The 26,963-nt window shown below is 36.1% G+C and overlaps 1 protein-coding gene across 1 annotated transcript in view; it reads left to right on the top strand.

The window, feature by feature from the left end:
- Window positions 1-2,276: 2,276 nt before the first annotated feature.
- LOC150078477 (uncharacterized) overlaps window positions 2,277-26,963 on the top strand; it is a 265,739-nt gene continuing 241,052 nt past the window's right edge. The window contains exons 1-5 of the mRNA XM_090384580.1: window positions 2,277-2,347; window positions 2,449-2,712; window positions 18,196-18,433; window positions 19,463-19,500; window positions 20,796-20,982. Of these exons, the coding sequence (XP_090240706.1) occupies window positions 2,277-2,347; window positions 2,449-2,712; window positions 18,196-18,433; window positions 19,463-19,500; window positions 20,796-20,982 (798 nt within the window). The remainder of the gene's footprint in view (window positions 2,348-2,448; window positions 2,713-18,195; window positions 18,434-19,462; window positions 19,501-20,795; window positions 20,983-26,963) is intronic.

Raw genomic sequence — 26,963 nt, 5'->3', positions numbered from 1 at the left:
GAAGATGAATGCCTGCCTGCAAGCTACCATAAAACAGCTTTCTACTTCAGAGTTATCTTCAGTTTTGAATTCATTTCAGAAAAGTATGTGGTGGGCTAGAAAATAATGAGTGCAATGCAGAAAGCAGAAGAACACTTCTGCTTTCGTACAATTCAATTTGCTTTGGGCCATATAAGCAGCTGCTTTGTGAAAGAAGGAAGATGGCAAAACAACAGAAACTAGATGTCTTTTTTATGTAAACACCTAAGAAAGAGACAGAAAATGAGCCATAGCCCTGTAGTTCTGGTGTGACCACATTTTGTCCAAAGCCCTCATCTGCATCTCCTCCACCTCTCAGTTCCGATAATGATGACAACCTGCTACCATTTTCCCCATAATTCCGTTGCTTCAACCCTTTCTCATTCCCGTTCTCCTTTGCTCTTTCAAATGCCACATGGACTAAAAACTTGTTATCAAATTGATAGTGAAGCGAAACTATAGGAGGATCAAATAAACTCTTATGTATCAAACCTAACTAGAGCAACAGACATCATATTTAAGAGTGAATAAGATGGAAGAAGTTATTCCTGCTAGATGTAATGGACACCCCCTATCTCACTCATTTCTGCATGCTAACCAATAACTATCCTCTGCAGTGTCCTAATTTTTAGTGCCAACTTAGAGTTAAACATCTAATCATTGACTGTTCACTATATAACAGAGGGAGTGATAAATAGCTCTTCTTTCTCTTTTGCATGTTTTGGTTTTGACCATACAGCAGGTTCTTGAAGATAGAAAAAAACATAGATGACTTCTCTGTTCACTTAAGCAAATCTCTCTTCTCTTTACAAATGTTAAGCCAGTTAAAATAATAGACTGCTGGAGATGATACATGCATCCCTCAGTCTTGTAACACCCTCTTGCAATATGGTTTCACATGCTCACGTACCTCTAACTTTACAGTCACCATCAGCAACGCATCACTAGATTGCACAATGAATGTATAACACTATAAAATCGGGAGGAGCCAACTGTATTAAACAGCAGTCAGAAACAAGACCATTTTTGAGATGAAAATATTCCTTTCATTGTGTAGTTGAGACTTAAAATTGACATTGTTACCATAAAAAAGTTATTCTATTTAAAATTGTAGTCATTATTGTAACATTAGTACTGAGCTTTTGATAAAATGTGAAATAATAAACCACAAAAACAACTGGCATCCATATTTAGGCATGACTGTACATACCACTTTCAGTAATTTCAAGAGCCAAACAATAACCAGGAAGTGTGAGGGGGTATGGTAGAGCTGGGTAACCAATGCAGTGCATGTGGGTGTTCATCACTAATCACCAACCACCTTTTCTGAGAATTTGTGTGTTTAGAGGAAATTTTAGGATGTATGCATCAGAAATCTTAAATGTGGACAGACAACTTGAGTAGTCAAGACCCGCTAATTAGCTGGTCTCGACTACTCAAGTTGTCTATTCAACTGTCTAATCAAGTTTCGAGACTTTAGGACCTCCATATATTTTTTTACTCTATGTCATATATCCAAATCTTAAATGTTTGAAGTATTTAAATTTATCTTATATCCCTTTCTTGTCTGTACCACTAAAATAATGTTCTATTAACTGAAAATAATAAAACACAAACAATTAAAAAAAATCTGTTTATAAATTAGTGTGGATAGATTTATTAAATAGAAGCTATTGATTTATTTAAGAAGCAGTTCTTAAAAATATGCAGAAGATGTCCAATTAAACAGTTAGGTATTACCACACTAGATAACAGCTAAATAAATGAAACAATCTAGTAATCATGGCGAAACTTGATTAAAGTTTCCAGTGGGAGGTTACCCATAAAAGCTTTTTTATCATTGGAACTTAACCACCAAAAAGGAAAAGAGTTGTTGTATCTGATTTAACTGGATAGCACTTCTGGCTGTTCTAAGAACACCCCACAAAGACAGTGACTTATTTATTTATTATTATTATTATTATTAATAGCCATATAGTGCAAGGAAGTCTGAGGCTTATGCTGCACCAGCCAAAAAAAAAAAAAAAAATTTCTGAATTACCCTGAGAGAGAGAGAGTGAGTGAGAATAAAAGTCAGAAGTAGAAGGGAAGGGAATCACCAAGAAAGAGAAGAATTTTTTTTTCTGTATAAACAGTTTGGGCTTATTTATAAATCGCTTATGTTTCAAAAGCGTTTAACCATTTAGTGGAAATAGTTCCTCCAGTTTTTAGCTTGATTTGTAACTCTCAATCAGTAGACCATCATTCCCTAATGAACCATGGACAAAAAAAACAAGACTAAAAGAGGACTGTTTAACGTTAGGTTTTTGAATAAGTCGGTGTTACTTAGGTAAGAGATATGTTATTTAAGATTTACTACAAATCTGTTTAATAAATTGCAATCCTGAGTATTAACTGTTAATAATATTAATAAAACTGTTCATTTTATAGGGTGTATTTTCCCTATCGAACCATTGAATGCATCCCACTCCTACAAGAACTGAAAAAGCAGGATGTGAGAACAATGTCAGAAGATTGCCCACCACCCTGTGCTGCAGCAGCTGCTGTGCCAGTGGAATCTATGCTATACTATTATGGCAATATATCTCGAGAAACTGCTGAATGGATCTTATGGGACAGGGGATGTCAAGATAGCATGTTTCTGTTGAGGGAGAGCAATTCTGATTATGTTCTGTCACTGTGCTATCAGAAAAGGTAAGTTGAATTTATTTTGCATATTTATAATTTTTTGCTCTTCATACATCAATATAATGCTAGACACATTAATAGCAACTCTCACTTGATTCAAACTAATTTATGTTTTTGGCTCAAAAATTACGTTTTTAAATAATTTTTTTTTTTTTTTTTTTCATCAAAAACGTGTGGGCACAATGAAATTCATATTCTTAGGGTGTTTTTATTTTTTAGGGTCATAATTTTAGCTGATTTGTAACTCTTTCAATCAGCAGACCATCATTCCCTAATGAACCATAGACACAAAAAAACAGAAGAAAAGAGGACTGTTTATAAAATTAGGTTTTTTTTTTTTTTTTGTTGTTGGTACATCGACTTCTGTGGCCATAATGCACCTCCCAAAGTTTTTGCATTTTACTGTGATCCAAGCCTGAGGCGGGATTCGAACCCGCCACCTTTGGGTTGCCAGGTATTAGGTTTTTGAATCAGTCATTGTTACTTAGGTGTAAGAGGTATGTTGTTTTAAGATTTGCTACAGATCTGTTTAATAAATTGCAATCCTCAGTATTAACTTTTAATAATATTAATAAAACTGTTCCTTTTATAGGCTGTAGGGACAAAAAACATCCAGGTACATTATTACTAACAAACAAAATAGCATTGTTGCTGTTAGCTGCCCAGAGGTTGTCTTAAGCCTTTTCGGCCATCCATAGGGACAGTTACTGGGTGTTAGTCACATTCCAGAACTTAATCCTCTGTACACATGGCAGTCCAAGGTAAATTACAGGCACTTGGAAGGCATTGTGCTCTGAACCACCAGAAGGTGTGGGTCTGTTTCCAGGCGAGATTCTGTTATTTTGCTGTTGTAGATGATTTAGCTCTTCAAAGATAAAACTTTGGAATAAAAAAAAAACTATTTAGATTTTTCAACTCTAAATAGTTTTCCACAGCTGGCACAAAAAAATTTAGAAACAATTCTTTAAATAAATTGGCAGTTACCCAAGATTTTTTATTTGCTTTCCAATACAGTCCGTCCTCGTATAGCACGATAGTTGCGTTCCTAGAAACCCTCGTGCAATATAAACAACAGGCCCTATGGGAAAAGTAGGGTTAGGTGCCGACCACCCAAGATTGAACACACATTTGGAACCAAAACATTACCAAACAATAAATAATCGGGTAATTTTAATCGTTATAAAATACGTTAAGTATTTTATAACGATTAAAATACGTAATAAAAATATTATAATAAAGTATTTTTAGTATTTTTTAATACTAAAAAAGTATTTTTTACGAATAAAATACGTATTTTATTCGTAAAAAATTTATTATATTAAATAAAATAGTCGTAATACAATACTTACGTATTTTATAATACGTAAGTATAAATTATAATACGTAAGTCGTAATAAAATATTGCTTATGCTTTTGCTTCTATCGTAAGCAAACTTGCTTTTTGTTTGATTTTCTATCCAAACAGATGACAGCCGTTCCATCTCTTCCAATTCTTGTGTCTTAATCTAATGGATTTTAATTACACTGAGTTGTTCCTGCTATGAAAGTTGTTTTTATTTTCTCTGCATTCTTTGTAATTCTCGGCGTTGCCTGATTTAGGTCTATAGCACGTGCAATATCACATGGCCTTTCATTTCGCTCAAAGCGTTTCACAATTTCATATTTTTTCTCTATCGACAGAAGCGGACAGAAGCCTTACGGGGGAAACCACGGTGGGCCGGAGGCCGGTGTGATTTTGGCCATAAACCGTAGTATGAGGCCACTATAAATTTTCCCGGTTAAGAATTTTTGATCCAGTCCGCCTCTGTTTATCGATATTGCTTTTTTTTTTTTTTCTCTGAATCTGCAGTGTCTTAGCCAGAACGCTTCATTTTCACACCTTTTAAGTATTTTACTCATTTTTAGGGAATAAAGCGCAATTACAAAACGAGGAGGCACGCTTGATACACATAAACAAAGCTGCGCGCGTGTAGCAACTGAATAAACAACACCGTAAAGGCCGAGATACACTATTAACACCTCACATTTTACTAAAGCACATTTCTGGGGGTTACTACCGTAAAACAATAAAAACAATTTCCAGTTGCGTTTCTGCTAGTGAAATCTGTTATAAACTGGTAGTAAACTCCATCTAATTGCATTTGCTATTATATCGATAACTGGAATTGTGTTGGTTTTTACGTTATTATGGTGAAATGTGTTTCCCCTTCACTGATATAAAACACATAAATACATTTTCAGAATCTTCTTCATTCCTACGTGTTGCGTTCAGTTGGGGTGATTCCGCGTTCGACTGCCATTTCTTGTAAACACAAAGGCGAATCGTGTATAAGCGAATTCGGTTCGTGTTATATAAGATAACGTTCCCCTATTTATAAATCGTGTATGATCGAATTCGTGTAATGTAAACACGTGTTATACGAGGACCGACTGTATACCGGTAATGCGTTTTTATTTTTACCTTTCATTGCATGATTATTAGAGGATTTATAAACTAGCATAGGTTTTATCGCGTAATCTCCTGATGCATTACTGCACATAAGTAACGTTACCCAATCTTTTTATGCCTTAAAACCTGGTACAGTTTCCTCTTTTTTTAAAATAAACGTGTTTGGCATTTTTTTCCACCAAAGGCCTGTCTCATCTGCATTGAAAACTTGATGTGGTGTGTGCTCTTGAATAATTTTTTGTAATTCCACTATATACTTGTTGGCAGCTTCATTATCAGCTGAAGCACTTTTCCCTTAAATTCTTATGTTATGTAATGAGAAGCGGTTTTTAAATTGCTCAAACCAACCTTTACTGGGTTAACAGAAGATTCTCCATCTTCTTTTTTAATGGTTATAAATTTTTAGTGCCTTTTGTTTAATTACATTAACATCTAATGGGATCTGTGTTTTACCGCTATCGTCAATCCAAATACTGAGTGCTTTTTCCATTTTCTCAATTATTGGTGCTTGGGGACCCGTGCCAATAATATTTGTGGAAATGAAAGATCCTGTAGCAACAGCAGTTCTAGTTTTCTGTTCATTTTTCTTTATGGCCCAGATTGTTGCTTCATTTAAATTTATTTTTTGCAATGTATGATACCTTTTCCCCTATTTTAAGACGATCTAAAATTTGTATCTTTGATTCTAGAGAAATAGTTTCTTTTGGGCATTGCTTTTTTAATTTCTTTTGGCATGATTTAGGGCAAGAATTTAACACACAAAAAAAGAAATTATTCCAATATGGTTCTTAATTTTCCGGGTATTAAGTTTAGTAATACATACCCGGAAAATTTTATAAATGATCAAATAAAAACCAAAATAACTGTATGATACATTTTCCCCTAAAATTTGTATCTTTGATTCTAGAGAAAAGTTTATTTTGGGCAGTGATTTTTTACTTTCCTTAGGCATAATTTTGATATTATATACTTGAATTTCAGGAAACCTTTTGATACTGTTGCATGTGGAAAACTGCTGTACAAATTGGAGCAGTATGGCATTAAGGGTAAGTTGCTGCAATGGATAAAGGGATGGTTGAGTGGGAGACAGCAGAGAGTGGTAATAAATGGACACTGCTCTACGTGGACTAATGTTATTAGTGAAGTCCCCCCAGGATTTGGTGCTGGGCCCATTGTTATTTTGTGTATATATTGATGAAGGTTTATCAGGCTTAATATCCAAGTTTGCAGATGATACAAAGGTTGACAGAGTTGTTAATGGCACTAAAGACAGTATGCTACTGCAACAGGATCTAGAAACGTTAGGCAGATGTGCTAAGAAGTGGCAATTAAAGTTTAACATTGACAAATGCAAAGTACTGAATATGGGTAGCAGTAACCCAAGAGAGATATACCAATTGTGTGGTACTACACTCAGGGAGGTGTAGAATGAAAAAGACCTGGGGGTAATTGTGCTGTCAGATATGAAAGCCTCTGAGCAATGCAGATGGGCTGCCAGAACAGGTCGTGGAGTTTTGTCAATGATGTATAGGAATTTTGCTAGCAGAGACAAGGAGGTGATTATCCCTTTGTATAAGGCATTGGTCAGGCCAAATCTTCAGTATTGTGTACAGATCTGGAAGCCTCATTTTAGGAAGGATGTAGATTTGCTAGAATGAGTACAGAGAAGGGCAACAAGGTTGGTGATAGGAACAAAGGGGTGCACTTACGAAGAAAGGCTTAAGTTCTGCAAGTTGCAGCATCTAGAGACTAAGCACCTGCAAGGTGATCTGATTGAGGTGTACAAGGCCTTGAATGGTTTGAGCAAGTTCAGTGCTGACGGGATACTACCGCTTGTTCAGACTAAGAACCTGAGAGGGCATAGATTCAAATTGAGGAAAGACAGTTGTAGAATAAATGTGGGGAAGTTTGCCTTTAGCCAGCGGGTGGTTGATTGCTGGAGCAGACCTCCATTTGTCGTTGTGGAAGTTGATAGCTTAAATAAATTCAAGGCCAAGCTAGACAAACATTTGGAATGAATGGATCAACGAAATGGGAAGTTTTTTTTTTTTTTGGCTGATGCTGTATAAGCTTTCTTTCTTGCATCAAATGCCTCAACTAATACTAATGCTAATTTAGGGCTGGAATTTAACACAAAAAAGAAATTATTCCAATATGGTTCTGAAGAACAAAGTTTAGTAATACATAACTGGAAAATTTTATAAATGATCAAATAAAAACCAAAATAACCTTATAAAAAACCTTAAAATCATGAACTGCATGCTTCAAAGTCACAATTTTTTTATAGTCTCAAACAAGCACAAGTTCAATAACACAGAACCTAACACAGGGATTTCACAACAAAATAAAATATGGGGATTTCTTAATTTTTTTTGCATAACAATTAGCGATTCAACAGCGGGGATTCACAAAAAAGAATGGAAATGTTGAAAAATTACATCCAACATAATAGCAGGGTTTTCCCTCACAAAAGTTCAAAAATACCATGTTACGCAAGATTTGCCATAAATGTCTAACCGTGTTTTAGAGTGAAACCATGTTGCAGAAGTACCGTGTTATATGGGAGTTGTCTGTACTTGGAATAGAGATGATTGATAGAACTCTAAGGAGAAATATGGAAATGGACCTAAAATCATGTCATCCAATTCAGAAGCCAGTGCTCTAAGTAGAGGTCTGCTTGGGCCCGGGAAAAGGAATTAGAAAATGTGAATTGGAATATCGTCGGTTTGGCTGAAACAAGAAGAAGAAATGAATCACTTATAAGTTTATCAAGTGGAAATCTGCCGTACACCAATGGAAACAGTGAAAGGAGTGAAGGTGGAGTTGGGTTTCTGGTCCATAAAGATTTTAAAAACAACATTTTGGAATTCAAAAGTACATCACCAAGGGTGTCAAGACTAATACTCAAGATTTCTAAGAGGTACAAGCTAAAGATTATAATGATTTATGCACCAACATCGAGCCATGATGATGAAGAGGTTGAAGAAATGTACATCGAAATTGAGAGTCTTCTAGATGAGCAGAAAACCCACTACACTATTATTATCAGTGACTTCAATGCTAAGGTTGGAAAAAGACAAAACAGCGCAGAAAGGGGAACTATAGGAAATTTTGGAATTGGTGAAAGAAATGAAAGAGGTGAAAGACTTGTGGAATTTGCAGAATTCAAGGACTGTCAGTAATGAACACTTTTTTCAAGAAAAGGGTGAACAGAAAGTAGACATGGAAGAGTCCAAATGGATCAACTACTAATGAAATCGACTTCATCCTCACTAACAGAAGATATATTGTGAATGATGTTACCGTCCTGAATAAGGTAAATGTTGGAAGTGATCACAGAATGGTAAGATGTACACTTGATATAAATGTAGGAAAGGAAAGGAAAGGAAAAAACTGACTTGAGTAAATAATACAAAGGTCTTTGAGATAACAGAAGAGGAGAAAAAGCAGTATGTACTGTAACTCAAGAACAAGATGAGCTTCTGCAGACTGCTCAGGACCAAGATATCGACGAGGAATATTACAACTTTCTGAAAGTGATAAAGCCCAAGAAACCTATAGGGAAAAAGAAATCCAAAGAAGAAAAAATTAGTCAAGAAACACTTGTAATGATGAACCGAAGACAACAAACGAAGAGCAAGAAAATCACTCACAGGGAGAAAATTGAGTATACTGAGTTATGCAAAGCCATTAGAAAGAGACTCAGAGAGGACATAAGAAGATTTAACACAAGAAAAGTAGAACAAGCATTAAGAGAAAACAAAGGATTTAAATCAACAGCCATGAGCAGAAAGACAAATGATACTGAAACTGAAGAATAGCGATGGTGTACTTATAAACAGCAGAGAAGGCATAATTCAAATAGCAGAAGACTACTATAGAGAATTATACAAGGAACAGGGGAATGATGCCAGCAGTGGGGAAGATGGATTGCAAAGTAGCAACACATACGACATACCCGATATTCTTCCTGATGAAGTAGAACATGCATTGAAGAAAATGAAGAATCAGAAAGCCCCGGGGGAAGATGAAGTTACTGTAGAGTTGTTAAAATTGGGAGGAAGAGACATAACACAAAAACTGGCAAGGCTCTTCACAAAGTGCATTAGAAAAGGTTTGACGCCTATCCATTGGAATAATGCAATCATAGTTTTGCTGCATAAGAAAGGAGATAAATCAGAAATTGGAAATTATAGACCAATTAGCTTGTTATCCCACATCTACAAGTTGTTCACAAGGGGTCATTACTAACAGATTAGAAAGAATACTTGATGAGAATCAACCGAAAGAGCAAGCTGGCTTTAGGACAGGATTCTCAACTATGGATCACCTTCACGTAATATTACAGCTAATGGAGAAAGCAAATGAATATAAAACACCATTATGCCTGGCATTTGTGGATTATGAAAAGGCATTTGACTCCATACAGCATAAGGCAATGTTTTGGGCACTGGAAAGACAAGGCATAGATACCCCATATATTATGATTTTGAAGAAAATATGTGAGAGTGCTACCTACTTTATTAGACTAGACAAAGAGAGTAGGAAATTTAAAATCGAGAAAGGAGTTCGACAAGGAGACACAATATCTCCGAAGCTGTTTACCTGCTGCCCTTGAGGAGGCTTTCAGAAGATTAGACTGGTCGCAGAAAGGAGTCAATGTGAACAGAGAGTACCTAAACCATTTACGATTTGCAGATGACATTGTGGTCATAAGCCATGATCCCAAACAATTAGAGGAAAATCTTAATCAGTTATGCACAGTTAGTAAGGATTTTGGACTAAAGATGAATATGGCTAAAACAAAAGTAATGATGAACAAGTATGCCACAGAAAGGGAAATAATGATTGAAGGAGCAATAATTAAAAAGGTGGAGTCATATACTTATCTGGGACAAGTTATTAGCTGTAATAATGATAAGTGGCTGGAAGTCAAGAGAAGAATAAATTTTGGATGGATAGCATTCAGGAAATATAGTCACATATTGAAGAGCAATATACCAGTTTGTCTGAAACGTAAAATAATGAACCAATGTATACTCCTCACCATGACTTATGGAAGTGAAACTTGGGCACTCACCAAAAGAATGGAAGAGAAGCTGAGAACTACACAGCGAAGAATGGAACGAATTATATTGGGAATCAGACTGTTAGATAAGAAGAGAAATACATGGATTAGGCAGCAAACTCAAGTAAAGGGCATTCTTATCAAAACTAAAGAACCTAAAATGGTCTTGGGCAGGACACATAGCTCGAAACATGATGACAGATGGACTAAGAAAATAACAGAATGGTATCCAACAGGAGCTAGAAGAAAACCTGGAAGACAAAGGCGGAGATGGATAGATGAAATTCATGAGTTTTTGGGTAGTAAATGGATGGCCAGTGCTCAAAACAGAAGGAACTGGAAAGTTGCTGGAGAGGCCTTCATCCTGCAGTGGATTGAAAATGGCTGATGATGATGGGCTCGGGTCTGGCCATCGGGCAGGGCTGAGTAATGGGAACTATGTTCGGGCTCTGGTCGGGTTCAAATAATCTTAATGAATTGTTATTTCAAACATGTTGAACTTTTCTGGGCTATTTAAATTCTTAAAGGTTTTTAAGAAAACTAGGTGTATTTTTTGTCTGTTGACACCTTTTAATTGAACCATAATGTGCACTTCGTTAACGTCTCCAAAATTCCTCGAAATTTGTACTCTTTCGTGGAAATGACCTGCCAGCAGTGCAAGCTCTGAAAGAAATTTTAGTGTAGCCTGATTAGCAGTGTAAGAGCGTCAAACTAATTTAAGTAGTGACAGTGTTGACTCTACAACAATTTGCAATAAAAAGCGTGTGAAGAGAAGGTGGCTTGTAGAGGTGGATATAGTTCATTTTAGAACTATATTAAATATGGTAAATTGAAAATTTATTACATTTTCTTCTTTTATAATTAATATTGATAATTATTTTGGATAATTATTGTTATATAATTATTATTATTGAATTCCGAATGTGAAAATTATTTTCATAAATAATAAAAAAATTTTTTTTTTTTTTTATTATTATGAAACTTCAGAAACTAATGCTAGTGATTTTATTTATATAAAAATTTTCAGTCGGGCTGGGATAAAAAACAGTTCCGGTGGGTTGGTATGGGTAATGAATTTGAAAAACAAATTCAGGCTTTGGTTGGGTTGGGCTGTCTAGACTTCGGATCGGGCTGGGTAAAAGTAAAAAATGTAGGCCCATGCAGACCTGTAGCTCTAAGCCAATAGTGGTACATTTTCTGCTACTGTTCTTTAGAATAATGCTGATATGTTTAGTCTTAAGAACATTAGAAGAAAGTTTTGGTTAATGAAGAAACAAAAATTAGAGTGGCAGCAGTTTCTGTAGTGTTTCACTTGCAATGAATCTCTGCTTGATTCACATACCTACAGTGAAGACCATGAAGTTTTCCACCAGTGTTATGGTCCCCAAACCATAACAGTGGTGGTATTTCAGCCAGTAGTGTGGGAAGACTGAAGTACAGTAATACCCCGAAGTTACGCGATAGGTGGGTCCGACGAAAATCGCGTAAGTCGAATTCGCGTAAGTCGGGGTACAACTTTGCATATAAATACATATAAATTTTGCTTAATTGGGACCAAGGACTAACAAAAACACTAGTTTAGAAGAAAAATATTAATAAAATTGCAGTTCTTTATACATATTAATACAAAATATGTATTAAAAAAAAACAAATGACTTACGTAAAAAAGTTATTTCGATGTCGATGGCTTCATAAAATCTAACAAATTTGTCTGACGACACAGCGCGTTCTTTTTTTTCACGCAGAATTTCTTCGTAGCGAGCTAATAATTTTTTTATTCCTTGCTTTGTAGCTATAACGCGTTCTTCGTTGGAGTCTATGTTTTCTAAAATTTTTAAGCCCTTTACAATTGAGCCCTTTTCAATTTTCAACCTGTCAAGTTTGCAATTGTCATGTGCTTTTCGCCGTTGCTTCATTTAGGCCTGTAGCACGTGCAATATCACATGGTCTTTCATTTCGCTCAAAGCGTTTCACAATTTCATATTTTTTCTCTATCGACAGAGGTGGACTGGCCATAAGCCTTACCGGGGAAACCCCGGTGGGCCAGTGTGATTTTGGCCATAAACCATAGTATGAGGCCACTATAAATTTTCCCGGGTAAGAATTTTTGACCCAGTCCGCCTCTGTTTATCGATAATTGCTTTTCTTTTTCTCTCTGAATCTGCAGTGTCTTCACCAGGACACTTCCTTTTCACACCTTTTAATTAAGTATTTTACTCATTTTTAGGGAATAAAGCACAATTACAAAACGAGGAGGCACGCTTGATACGCATAAACAAAGCTGCGCGCATGTAGCAACTGAATAAACAACACCATAAAGGCAGAGATACACTATTAACATCTCACATTTCTAGGGGTTACTACCATAAAACAATAAAAATCCAGTTGCGTTTCTGCTAGTGAAATCTGTTATAAACTGGTAGTAAACTCGATCTAATTGCATTTGCGATTATACCGATAGCTGGAATTGTGTTGGTTTTTACGTTATTATGGTGAAATGTGTTTCCCCTTCACTGATATAAAAAACATAAAAGCAGCAAAGTTGAATCTTGTTCATCTTTCACTCTCATTCTCCGCCGTCGCACCGTATATCGATAACATATGAAAAACGACCTTGAAGATAGTGGGCGGCAGCGTTACCAAACGAAAAAAATCAAGAACCGCGTAAGTCGGGGTATTACTGTATAATATGCCATAATATACAAAGATGTTCTTTTCAAGTGGTACTTTCAGTGGGTAATATCATTCAAGAGGTATTTAACAACAAACAGTTCATTTTTTTAAGATGGCCCTGAACAATGTCATCAAGCAAAGTGTGTTGTCATCCAAAATTGTTAAAGCGTTATCGTGACAAAGTAATTCACCCCATAGTAAAAAAAACAAAAAAAAAACTCTTGCATCCAGGCCCAGATATTGTAAAGCTGTTACACATTCTGTCATTTATCTGACACAAGTTCCATTTTTAGGAACTACCATTAGTTGGTGTTATATTGTCTGTTAGTAATACAGCCAAGCCTCGCATAACGCGAGTTTGATTAATGTGTTTTTCAGTTATCGCTATTTGAAAAAATTATACTACTTTTCACTTTACACAAGGCAGATTTCCAGTTAACACGATCTTTTTTTTTTTTTTTTATGTGATTGTTGAAAAAGATTTGAATAGCGTGTTAAGCTTACCGTACGTCGGACAGGCAATAAACAAACGTTTGCCTGCTGCCCGCCTCAGTGTGTTCCATCAGCCATCGGAAGAAGATGTGTTACTTGTTTGTCTCTGCTAATAAAGTCAATGCAGACTCACATTTAAAAATTCAAATTTTTAAATGAGCCAGATGAAAATGTTACCGCGAAGGAGATAACGGTAAAAGAACTAGATGAAATCTTTTGTAACGCAGAGAACCTCAAACAAAAGGTTTGAGGTTCTCTGTGATATTTATTTTTCCAGGATCCAGAGAAGATTGTTGTCGGCTATCGGAAATTGGTTGATGAAAAGAGAAAGTCGACTCTGTTCATATATTTCTGTAACAAATTGTTTCTTCATTGTGTACTTTATGTCAGAGGTTACCAAACTTTCTTGGTTCAACGTGCCTTTAGTGTCTCAGTAATTTTTTCACACCACACCTAGACCAAAATAAATACTTAACAGTTCCATTTATTAAGTAGTTAGGTCCAATCAACTTAATAAGAAATGTTGAAACTGTGAACTCGAGTTAGTAGTTCGTGCGGTGTCCGACAGATGTCGAGTATCGCCGTGTTTCCCTTGAAAATTTAAAATATTCGGCAGCGCACAGTTTGGGAACCACTGTTTTATGCAATAAACATTTCAATCCATAATTATTTTCATTATCTTTTACATGGTATACAGTTAAAAAAAAATTATTTAAAAGGCATTTTTAAATTTTTTTATGGACATTCCTGAAGGTCAAGGACCAATTATAATTTTTCCTATTGATTATTATATTTGATTTAACGCATTTCCATTTTGCGCAATGCGCTCACAGGACAAATTAATCATGTTAATTGAGATCAGTCTGTATATGCATGAATTTATTTATTTAATTAATTAATTTATTTACTTTTTTTGCTGAAATTGATACTTTCTTCAGTCAGTATCATTCTAAGAATATGACTTTTATAGTGCCCATGGCTTTTTGTCTATAAAAAGAAATCTAAACATGCATTCACACCAGTAAAAGAAGATCACCCATGTATAGCCTATAAGGACTTTTAGATTTTTTACATTACCTTCACAAATGAGAATGAAAATTACCTTTCATTCTTATTTGTGAAGTATCCTTCTTGGGTCTTTAAAATTTACCAGCTGTGTAGTATTTGTGTTTAATATTATCTCACCTGAGCTGTCTTCTTTTTCTGCCTCTGAAAGAAGACTCGGCTGATGGTCTACTGACTTTTGTTTTAGGGTAAAATTGTACTGAAGGTGGTAATAGTAGTAGTGGCATGTGATGCAAGAAAGCAGTGTATGAGCTTATGCAGCATCAGCCAAAAAAAAAAAAAAATCACACAACCATTCCCTCTAAATGTTTGTCCAGTTCCTCCTTAAATTTATTTAACCTATCAACTTCCACAACGACAGATGGAAGTTTGTTCCAGCAATTAACCACACGCTGGCTAAAGGCAAATTTCCGCACATCTATTCTACGTCTGTCTTTTCTTAATTTGAATTTATGCCCCCTTAGGTTTGTAATCTGAACAAGTGGAAGGATCCCACCAGAATTCAGCATGCTCAACCCATTCAAGGCCTTATACACCTCAATCAGATCTCCGCTCAGGTGCCTAGTCTCCAGCCATTGCAATTTGCAGAACTTAAGCCTCTCTTGGTAAGAGTATCCCTTCATTCCCCTTACCAATCTTGTTGCCCTTCTCTGTACATGCTCAAGCAAATCTATATCCTTCCTAAAGTGAGGCCTGACCATTGCCTTATACAGAGGGACAATCACCTCCTTTTCCTTGCTAGCAAAATTCCTATATATCATTGACAAAACCCCATGACCTGCTCTGGCAGCCTGTCTGCATTGCTCAGAAAACTTCATATCTGACTGCACAATTACTCCCAGGTCTTTTTCGTTTTCTACCACCTAAAGTGTAGTACCCCACAGTTGGTACGTTTCTCTGGGGTTACTTCTACCCACAGTACTTTGCATTTGTCAAGGTTAAACTTCAGTTACCACTTGTCAGCCCATCTGCCCAAATTTTCTAGATCCTGTTGCAGTAGCACATTGCCATTACTGTCATTAACAACTCTGCCAACCTTTGTATCATCTGCAAACTTTGACACTAAGCCTGATATACCTTCATCAATATCATTGATAAATATACAAAACAACAGGTTTGCTGGCACTTGCTCTCATAGCTAGCATAGTGATTACAATCGCTTTTCTACACCAATTCCTTCAAAAATTCCTTCCTTTTTTATGAGAAGAATATTTATGGGTTTTTTCTACACTGGCCAACTTTATTAATCTCATATGTGGGTTTTGCTGGGAAATTTGTAAACAGGCACACTAGTTAAAGAATACATGTAACTTAAGAGTCACAGTATTATGATGTTTTATGGCAGTGGTGATGGTGAATGTTTTCTGGTCTGTACACCAAAAATAAAATTCCATGCTATATTAAAAATATGTTTAAAATTAGTAAATAGTCCTTATCAATATTATAAAAAAAGTACCAATACTTGAAAGTTTTTAATGAAAACTTTTATGTTGCATAATTTTGTGCAAATTTGTTTTATGGTCTATTTTATGATTTTTAGACCATAAAACAAATGTTTCAAATAACAATTACTTATTATTATTTTTTTATAATACAGACTATTTACAAATGGATTTTTTGTGTATTGCATGCCAATATATTTTGATGTGTCCTCTCATCCCTCACAGCACGTGTGACACTGGTTCATCATTGCAGCCTTTGGCATTAGTTAAATGTATATTCAAAAATCCCAACACAACTGGCAGGAATAATTAGTGCCCGTTGGGTTGAAGCTCCTTGTTTGTTAACTGTTTCAGTAAATAAGCATATCTAATCACTAAAACCCCCAGCATTATTGATGTTATGAGTATTGCATCAGTCTTCTATGAAATCTATTTATTTCTGTTCACTGATTGCAATAAAGATATATATATATATATATATATATATATATATATATATATATAAATAGAAACAGAAAAAAATGTCAGAGTGATTGATTGACAGATGATTGGAGTGTGTATTGGGAAAGCCAGTAGTAGAGTTTCTGCAGACATGCAAGCTTTTATTTAATTTGAACTTTAATCCAAATTAGTATTAGTAGTGGAAAATAATGCAAAGAAGCAAACTTATACAGAATCAGCAAAAAAAAAAAAAAAAACCACACACACTTCCCATATCACCTCACCATTCCCTCTAATAAATTTTCTATTTCTTCCTTAAATTTATTCAAAACCTGGTGGAAGTTTGTTCCAACAATCAACTATTCCCTGGCTGAAAGAAAATTTCTATACAATGATCCTGCAACCATCCTTCCTCAGTTTAAATTTATGTCCTCTTCTGTGTGTTGTCTGAGCAATAAGGATGCTACTAACATTTAGCTTATTCAATCCATTCAAAGCCTCCTTAAACACCTTAATCAGATCTCACAGATGACTAATTCCGATTGTTGCTGCAATTTGTAGAACTGAAATCTTTTTGTCAAGATACCCTTTTGTTCCCCCTCACAAATTTCAATGCTCTTTCAGCACTCATTCCAACAAATTCATATGTGGCCAAAAATGAAACTTGCAGACCTGTATGCAGTGCCATTGCTTTATACAACAGGATAATTACCTCTCTTTTTTTCTTGTCAGAAAAATTCCTGTATATTGTTGATAAATACCTAGGAGTTGTTCTAGCAGTCGGTCTACATTGCTCAGAGATCTTCATGTCTGACTGCACAGTAATTACTTTCAGGTCTTTCTCATTCTCTGTTACTTTAAGTGTGGTACCACACAGAATGTTGTTATGGGATTACTGCTACCCATATGCAGTACCATGCATTTGTCAATGTTAAACTTCATTTGCCACTTCTCAGCCCACTGCCTAATTTTTCTAGATCTTGTTGCAGTAAAATACCTTGATTATATCATTACCACCTTGCCAGCCTTTGTATCATCTGAAAACTTAATACCTTAAGCCTGATATTGATATGCCTTCTTCAGTATCATTAATAAATATCAAAAACAACAGTGAGTCCAGTAGTGAACCTGGTGCACTTCACTGATAACATTAGTACAAAAACATACCTAATGTTATTAATGTGCCCATTGATAACCATTCTGTTTTCTCCTACTGAACCCATCCTTTTATCCAATAACTTGCCCCTAATGCCACACTTGTCAAATTTGTAATCAATGCAGTGATTGCCATATAACTACATTCCAGTCCAGACCTGTGACTTTATTTTCCCTTGAATAGTAGTCAGTCTTATAGATATGTAAATGTAATTATCTCTAAGTTAGACTCACTTCACCCCTTTGAACCCCCCCCCTTTGTGAATTGCTTTTTTTCCCTTCCTCATAATACTATTACTACTGTTACTCCTGATAACCGTTATAACTGCTATTGATGTTTCATACCATCCCCCCCTTTGTGAATTGCTTTTTTTCCCTTCCTCATAATACTATTACTACTGTTACTCCTGATAACCGTTATAACTGCTATTGATGTTTCATACCATCCCCCCCTTTGTGAATTGCTTTTTTTCCCTTCCTCATAATACTATTACTACTGTTATTCCTGATAACCGTTATAACTGCTATTGATGTTTCATACCATTTCCAAGCAGCATGACAAATAATTAATGGCAGCTTTGATGAAATGAAGTATTCTGAGATTTAGTTAAAGAACTCTTTCTAACAGTTCTTTAAGTAAATAATTAAAAATTAATTTTGAATTTTAATGTTTTCATTTCCTTATAGTTATTCTTTTCTTTTAGTGTACTTCACTATCGTATCAAGAAATTGTCTAGTGGAGAAGTTGGTCTCTGTGGTGTTCCACGCCAAAAATTTGCAGGTCCAGTAGAACTAGTTGAGGGGGTTGAGGGACTTGCTTGCAAACCTACTATTCCATGCAACAAATCACTTGATTCTGTTCTTCCATTAACACACTGGGGGATTACTGAAGAGGAGATCAGAAAAGCAATGCTACAAAAGGCACGTGAGTGGGGCATTGATGTAAGTTTATCTTTAAAATTTTATATACTTTATAATATATTATGTCATATATATTTTACACCGACACTTAGTGTTAGTACTTCTGGGGTCCATGCATGCAGGCGTGTGTGTGTGTGTGTGTGTGTGTGTGTATGCATACATATGAAAATTTATGTATGCTCCTGTGCAGTAGTTTAGGATGCTTGTGTTGTTTACTTTTTTTATGACTGATTCATAATTATTAAGAAAATAATATTGAAAACTTATGAAGATAATTACAAATATATCACATAAGTTATTTTGTAGGTTATGGTTTGTGTTATAGTTTGTCATCTTTGATTTTTTTTATTTATTTTACACATTTCATTTTGGAAAAAACAGCTGTTCACATTTATAGATATTCCTGATTAAGACATTTTCAAAGACCTAATATGATCTTCTTAAGTGGAACATTATGTAGCTTTATATATTTCTTTTTTGTATATATCTTTTAGAAAGTAAAATACCAATTTTCTCTAACAAGTTTATATTTTATTTCCTAAGAAATATATATATATAAAAATTACATTTCATGGTATCTTTTACCACCTTTTCAATATCTGTAAAAATAGCAAAAGTTAGTAACTGAAAATCTTCAAGATCTTATAAATGAGTTTATATTTCAATTATCTGACAGTTATATAATTTTGCAGCTAGGGCTTGGTGTACCATCGGTTATTTATCAATTTTTAGCCAAAGCTTATTATTGCAGTACTTGCCTCTAAAATCCATGTGTAGGGTTTAAAATTCATAAAAGTGGAGTCCATCTTTATACAGTTTCTTTTATAGATTACAACTGGGGGAAAAACTGGTGCATTTCTTCTTCCTCAGGCCATGTTCTTATTTAATTTAATGTAGTTAATCCTTTACCTCCTTTTACTTTTATGAATTTTAAATCCTAAACACAGATTTTAGAGGCAAATAGTGCAATAATAAGCTTTTGTTAGACATTAATGATTTAAATTATGTTAATTTTAATTTTTTTAAAATTGAAAAAATATTCTGGTCTAGGGGGATCAGAAAATTCATCAGAGTAATGTCTTTCTAAGGTAACGGTTTCAGGAAAATGATTTTGACATCAAGAACAAACCAAGAGCCAAGTTTTGATTATTTGAGAGTAGTTATTCTCTAAGCTTATGGTACATTTCCAGCATATACAAGGGTGGGTCAATAAGTAATGCAAAATTACTCACATGTGTGCATGCATAAGGACAGGGAAAGGGGAATTTACGATGTACACTTGTGCACTACCAATTACCCATTAACACACCTAATATCATTTTTCTGGTATTTTTATATCTGAAGATATGGATGGATAGAGTGACAGCCATTTCTGGCAGTGATGTGCGATGGAGTTCCTGTTCAAATCAGGTGATCAGTCAGCCACATCTATCTATTGAAAACTCCTAGCAGTCTACAGGGATCAGAAAATTCATCAGTGTGCTATCAATGTTATTGTTCCACATAGTGCTACTATATGTAGGCAGATTATGTGGGTGTTTTAAGACCCTAAATGACTTAGTGGCTAGAAAGTCTTCTAGCCATTGGCCATTGTCAATCCACCCCTTGTCGTTTGTATGGCTATGCCATAGTGGTGCTACAGTTGCCATTCATGGAAACAAGCAGTCTGCCATCAGGTATGATGGCAAAAGTGCTCTGCAAGTATTCCATCCTCAGTGCTATACTCTCTCCTAGCCTGCAATACAGGGAGGTCACATGGAGGGAACCCAGTTGACTTAGCCCTGGGTGCCAAGAGATATCTGACTGAGAATATCTGTCTTAACTGAAATTCTTCAAAGTGACTATAGTATTACCTTTAATTTCAGAGTTCATTAAATTGTATTATTTGAAAGCAGCTCCTCTTTCAAGAAGTTCTTGAAGAGAGCAGAAAAAGAAAGCTACCTTTCTTTATATTCTCTACTTTAACCACTAACACTTACTAACTGCTTGGTCACACCAAGCACTGCTCCTATCTCCCTGTGGTGGAGCCAAAAACCTGGCTGAAAGAACTAATCCCAGGGCTAAAAAGAGCCAATTGGATGCCCAATCTTTTCCACCAGTGGAATCCACAGGCTCGTCATATCGCGACTCTGAAACCCATCATGATGCCTCAAATCTAAAATGAGTGAGAAGAGAAATGCATAAACAAGATCGTGCACCATTTCTCATAATTTATTCCTTGACAAATTAAGCTATGAGTAAATTCTCCATTTTTTTATTCAGAAATGTTTAGAAAATGCTGCTGGTCCACCTAAAGCAGTTAAAAGACCATGATCAGGAGCCCTCATAGAACAGTGACAAAAAAAGCATACTGAAACTCTGTTTATGGAATTAACATAAACAGATGGGAATTCCATCTGTTTGATGGAATTCCCATCAAAGTAACCTCTCATGTCACTCTAAACACTTCAAATGAAGTCATAGCAGACTGGGATTTACTAAATGTATTGGAAGAAGAAATAGTACAAGAATTGAAAGAACAAAAAGTTGTACATGCAAAAAGAATAACAACTAAAAAAGATGAAAAACTTGTAAGTATAATGTTTCGAGTATCTACATCATAATGCAAGTATAATATAGATACTCGCAACATTATACTTACATTCAATACCCCGACCTTACCAACAACAGTAACAGCAGGTTACTTATTGTGTTGCATACTACCATATATACCAAACCCTATAGGTAAAACAAAAATACAAAACCCTTAGGTAAAAAAATTCAAAAATACAAAATAGAATATGAAGTTATGTACCAGGAAGCGAGAAAACAACTCATTCTTGACACTCCAAAACGTACCTATGCATAAGCTACCCAGAAACATGAAACAATACCAATACAGACAGAGACTTAATAAGCAAGATAGATACATAACTACTCCTCCAAATATATAAACTTTGAATGTGCAAGATCTCCAGTGGCAGATTGTCAGCATTCTTCTTAAAAGAGGATGCCAGTCAGATCAGGCTATTAATACCTTGAATCTAGTCCCATTCACTTGTCCCCCCTTCCCCCCATAGGCGCCTCCATAGCCAGGTGGGAAGGAGCAGCAGTGCGTAGCACACGCTTCTTGATTAGACCAGAGTGCGAGCCCGTCACCACCAAATACGGAAGATGCGGAAAGGTCAGGAAATGACCACCGCATATCCCGGAGCAATATGACCTTAGTTACTAATGCTCCTAAAAACCAAATAACAAACAAACCTCCCCCATAACTCAAAATGCATAGGAACAAAAAGAACTGAATTCTGTTAAAGTAAAAAACTTTCCCAACACAGATGGAATGTGATAATACAGCCATTGGAGAAGAATTGCTAGAAATCTATGCTGAAAATTACATGGAGATAGGACGCCCTTTCTTTTCTAAAAAAAGATAGATGCAAAAGTGATCGATAGATAATATATTTCAGTAAATTTCTGAGGCGCTTCAGTAGCCAGGTGGGAAGGAGCAGCAGTGCGCAGCACACGCTTCTTGATAAGACCGGGGTTCGAGCCCGTCACCACCAAATACGGAGGATGCGTAAAGGTCAAGGAATGACCACCGCATATCCCGGAGCAATATGGCCTTAGTTGCTAATGCTCCTAAAAAAAAAAACCAACCAACCAACCAACCATCAGTAAATTTCTGAACCAGATTCTTCATGGGCTGTATACTCACCACCTTGTAATGACTATTTTTGTAAATGGGAAAAGCAGTCCATAGCATATGGATATCAAACAACTTCACATGGCACATGTAACATCAAACTCCCATTGAATACACATACATTCAAATGGATTGAAAGCAGAAACAACTGAAGTTGCAGCAGTGGTGTTTCCTACTTTCACTATTTCTACATCATTCCCAGTAGAGTGCTGCAGTATACACTGTCAAACTGTACACAATTAAATTAGCCCTTGATATCATTGCTTCTCCTCCTCCACAGGTTATAATTTTTACACTCCCTGAGCACAGTGACTGCGCTACAATGCAAAACTCTACCTTCCCATCCTGTTAGGGAAAAAAATGCAAACCTGGTTGATTCAGCATGATGCAACTTCCCAATCAGTGAAATTCTGTTGGATTCCAGGGCACACTGGAATTCCTGGAAATGAAAATGCAGATGAAGCCACTAAACACCCCATCAGTATTATACACAAGTCCCATATTCAGATTATAAACCTTTTATCCAACAAGTATGCCACAATCAGTGGAAGAATCTCACAGCTGCAGACAGACAAGGAACTGTTACAACTATGGAATTCCAGTTTTTGGAAAAAACAACATGAAGAAATTATTCCTGCTAGAACATGAATCAGCCACACCCATCTGATGCTAGCAGGGGAAGATCTTCCACAGCATGTTTACTGCCACGCCTTGTTAACCATAAAACATATCCTTATAGACTGCCCTCATTACCATGGTGACAGGGCAACCTTCAAACCTTTGTCAACGTTACCTGAACCATTAACAATTCATTGCCTTATAGGAAACAATGATTGACTGTTACTTAAAATGATTTCACTTATATAATTGCTTTTAATTAAATGCCTGTATCCCCACCAATTTATAGTGAACAGACACAGTATGTATAGGGCGGCTCATGAATGCTCCACAGGCACAGTATGACTGCTGCAGCCTTTGCACCATTAAACCCTAATAACAGCAACAACAACAACCCAGATGGCTTGCGATATGGGCACATGCTGCCATTGTTGTACATAGTGCATTTACCTTAGTCACTCTGGTGTTTTGTATTACCATGACTGCTCAGTTTGTGTTTGGATTAAACTCCCATCGTATTGTGTGGCAGAAGATTCCACCACATGGCATGTTATATAAACCAGCACCATACCACCATGCATGTAGGGCTCCTGGACAGTTAATTACCATCAGGGGTAAAGGAAAGGGTTTTTGCTTCCGTAAAGGTGAGTACAGTGGTCTCAGACAGTTTTTAAATTCTGTACAGTGGGATAAACTGACGATGTTACCAACAGTAAATTCTAAGTGGGAAGTATTCAAGGAATTAATCGTGGATGCTACTAAAAGTTTCATACCTATTAAGAAATATTGTTCAAGGTTTAGGCCTAAATGGTTATCTAATGAACTAATGAGATTCTTAACAGAGAAGAAAAATGCATGGGATGCATATAAATTATCAAGCGACTCAGAAGCCTATGGCAGATATAAGCTAGTCTGTAATCAGGTCACAAAGGAGGTTAGGCAGGCGAAGGCAGATTACGAGAAATCCCTGACAAAAGATGCTAAGAAAAACAGCAAGGATTTCTTTACTTATATAAACTCTAAAAGGAAGGGGATGAATCTGATTGGTCCACTTGACATCGATGGTTCGACTGTTGATGATCCTGCTCAGATAGCAAACAAACTGAATGAGTATTTTGCATCTACATTCACACATGAGAAATTATTAAGGTTTGAAAATGGCAGAAGGTTATCAAATTGTAGCAGGATACTTAATGATTTTGTAATAACTGAAAGCAAAGTAGAGGATAAATTGTTGAAGTTAAACATAAGAAAAGCACCTGGGGTGGATGGGATCAATCCAGTTATATTAAAGGAGGCGGCAACGCAAACCCTTAGCCATAATTATGAGAGCATCCTTGGACTCAGGGGAGGTTCCCACGGACTGGAGATGTGCAAATGTATTCCCAATTCACAAAGGGGGATCGAAGGGTGACACGAGTAATTACAGACCAGTTAGTTTAACTTCTGTTCCTGGTAAAATAAGGGAGTCACTGGTTAAAGATGCATTGAAGAATCATCTAGACAAGACTGCAGCAATAATTCAGACACAGCATGGGTTTGTTAAGGGAAAGTCTTGTCTGACAAATTTGATAGGATATTATGGTGTGGTTACAAAGGAACTGGATGCAAAAAATAATTTTGATATCATATATTTGGATTTCAGGAAAGCTTTTGACACTGTTACGCATGGGAGACTATTGTACAAATTGGAGCAGAATGGTATTAAGGGTAAGTTGCTACAATGGATAAAAGGATGGTTAAGTGGGAGAAGACAGAGGGTGGTAATCAATGGGTGCTGCTCTTCGTGGACTAATGTTATTAGTGGTGTCCCACAGGGTTCGTTGTTAGGTCCACTGTTGTTTTGTATATTTATCAATGATATTGATGAAGGTATATCAGGCTTAATGTCGAAGTTTGCAGATGATACAAAGGTTGGCAGGGTTGTTAATGACAGTAATGGCAGTGTGCTAAGAAGTGGCAACTGAAGTTTAACCTTGACAAATGCAAAGTACTGCATATGGGTAGAAGTAACCCCAGAGAAACGTACCAACTGTGTGGTACTACACTTAAGGTGGTAGAAAATGAAAAAGACCTGGGAGTAATTGTGCAATCAGATAATCAGGGCAGATGGGCTAAGAAGTGGCAACTGAAGTTTAACCTTGGCAAATGCAAAGTACTGCATATGGGTAGAAGTAACCCCAGAGAAACGTACCAACTGTGTGGTACTACACTTAAGGTGGTAGAAAATGAAAAAGAACTGGGAGTAATTGTGCAGTCAGATATGAAGTTTTCTGAGCAATGCAGACAGGCTGCCAGGCAGCTCATGGGGTTTTGTCAATGATATATAGGAATTTTGCTAGCAGGGAGAAGGAGGTGATTGTCCCTCTGTATAAGGCAATGGTCAGGCCACGCCTTGAGTACTGCGTACAGGTCTGGAGGCCTCATTTTAGGAAGGATGTCGGTTTACTTGAGCGTGTACAGAGAAGGGCAACAAGATTGGTGAGGGGAATGAAGGGATCCTCTTACCAAGAGAGGCTTAAGTTCTGCAAATTGCAGTGGCTGGAGACTAGGCACCTGCATGGTGATCTGATTGAGGTATATAAGGCCTTGAATGGGTTGAGCATGCTGAATTCTGGTGGGATCCTTCCACTTGTTCAGATTACAAACCTAAGGGGGCATAAATTCAAATTAAGAAAAGACAGATGTAGAACAGATGTGCGGAAATTTGCCTTTAGCCAGCGTGTGGTTAATTGCCGGAATAAACTTCCATCTGTCGTGGAAGTTGATAGGTTGAATAAATTTAAGGAGGAACTGGACAGGCATTTGGAGGGAATGGTGTGATTTTTTTTTTTTTTTTGGCTGATGCTGCATAAGCTCACACACTTGCTTTCTTGCATCACATGCCACTACTACTACTACTATTTCTTTTTCCTCCATAGTTTTGATTTTAATTTCATCCATGGCTCTTGCTCTTTGGGCATTCCGCTGGAGACTTCAGCACCTTGTCATAAGTCAAATTATAGTTGGAGTCCATAGACATGTAAGGTGGCTCCCAAATGCTAGTTCATCTTTGCAGTGGTACGCTCTGATGATACAGAAACGCTGCAGAAAGGCCTGAAATGTGTGTAATGTTTGTGCTGTGCATACATTGTTGTTTAGTTGTTTATGGCCACTTTGCTACCAGGGAAATGCGTCCTGATACCCATCTACACCACAAGAGGCAGGCCACAACTGAGTGCGAATCACAGAAAACCAGGAGTATCATGTACTGAATGTCGAAACCATTCAAAAAATAAAATAAAATAAAATAATAAAGTAATAAAAATGATAAAAATAAAAGGAATTAAAAATTAAGAATAAAAATAAATAAATGAAATAAAATTAATAAAAATAAGGAATTAATAGCAACCTATAAAAAAAAAAAAAATCAGAAAAAAAAAAAATAAAGATATAAATAAATAAATTCTGCAAAAAATCTCGCAACCACTTACAGTAAAACGTCTACTCTTTGAATGTAGCTTGTTCAACAATGCCTGATGAACGTCTTTTAGTTTCATTTCAGATCTACAACCTCTGTCTCTCAATAGCATCATAGGTAAAGAAGCAAATATTTCTGAATTCTTTCTCTGCTTAAAACAAATTCAAATGTATGACCGTTTCTAACTTCTGCACAAGCAGTTCTTATATGTAAAGTCAATTGATTTGGTAGGCACAATATGGCCTATGTAGCCCTTGAGCCAGAAAATATCACAACAAAAACCCTATTGGTCAAATCATAGTTGACTGGTAAATAATCATTATTTTGCATAATACTAGATTTGATGAACATTTAAATTTCTGATGAAATTGAATTTTATCTGCTGCTGGACTCATTTTCCTACCACATCTGCTATAGCTGTATTTCCCTCAGTGACCTCCGGTACATACTGCAAGGGTTTATTGCTCAAATTCATTTCATCAGAGCTGATTCACTTTACACATGTGTTATCTGTAAACCTTATGCCCTTGGTAAGCTGCATTTCATGGCATTCTTTTACAGCTGAACAGACTAAGTTATGTGTCAATCTTTTACCAATGGCATAAGAGAACACCTATCTTTAACATGTTCCTGTATGTGAGGTCATTATTAAAATTTTTTTAAACAGAATGTGACTCTTATTTTCAGATAGAGTTGTTTTCTGTGTGAAAGTCAGGTATGCTCTATTGTTGCTATCAGAACTGATTTCCCTTCACATGTGTTACTGCAGTGTCTCACAGCAAATTTTT

The sequence above is a fragment of the Mastigoproctus giganteus genome, chromosome 11 (assembly GCF_048544385.1).
Source record: "Mastigoproctus giganteus isolate SK-2022 chromosome 11, ASM4854438v1, whole genome shotgun sequence".
In the NCBI taxonomy this organism is placed as follows: Eukaryota; Metazoa; Arthropoda; class Arachnida; order Uropygi; family Thelyphonidae; genus Mastigoproctus; species Mastigoproctus giganteus.
The sequence above is the reverse complement of the archived record's forward strand: the minus strand, read 5'-3'. Positions and strand labels throughout refer to the sequence as shown.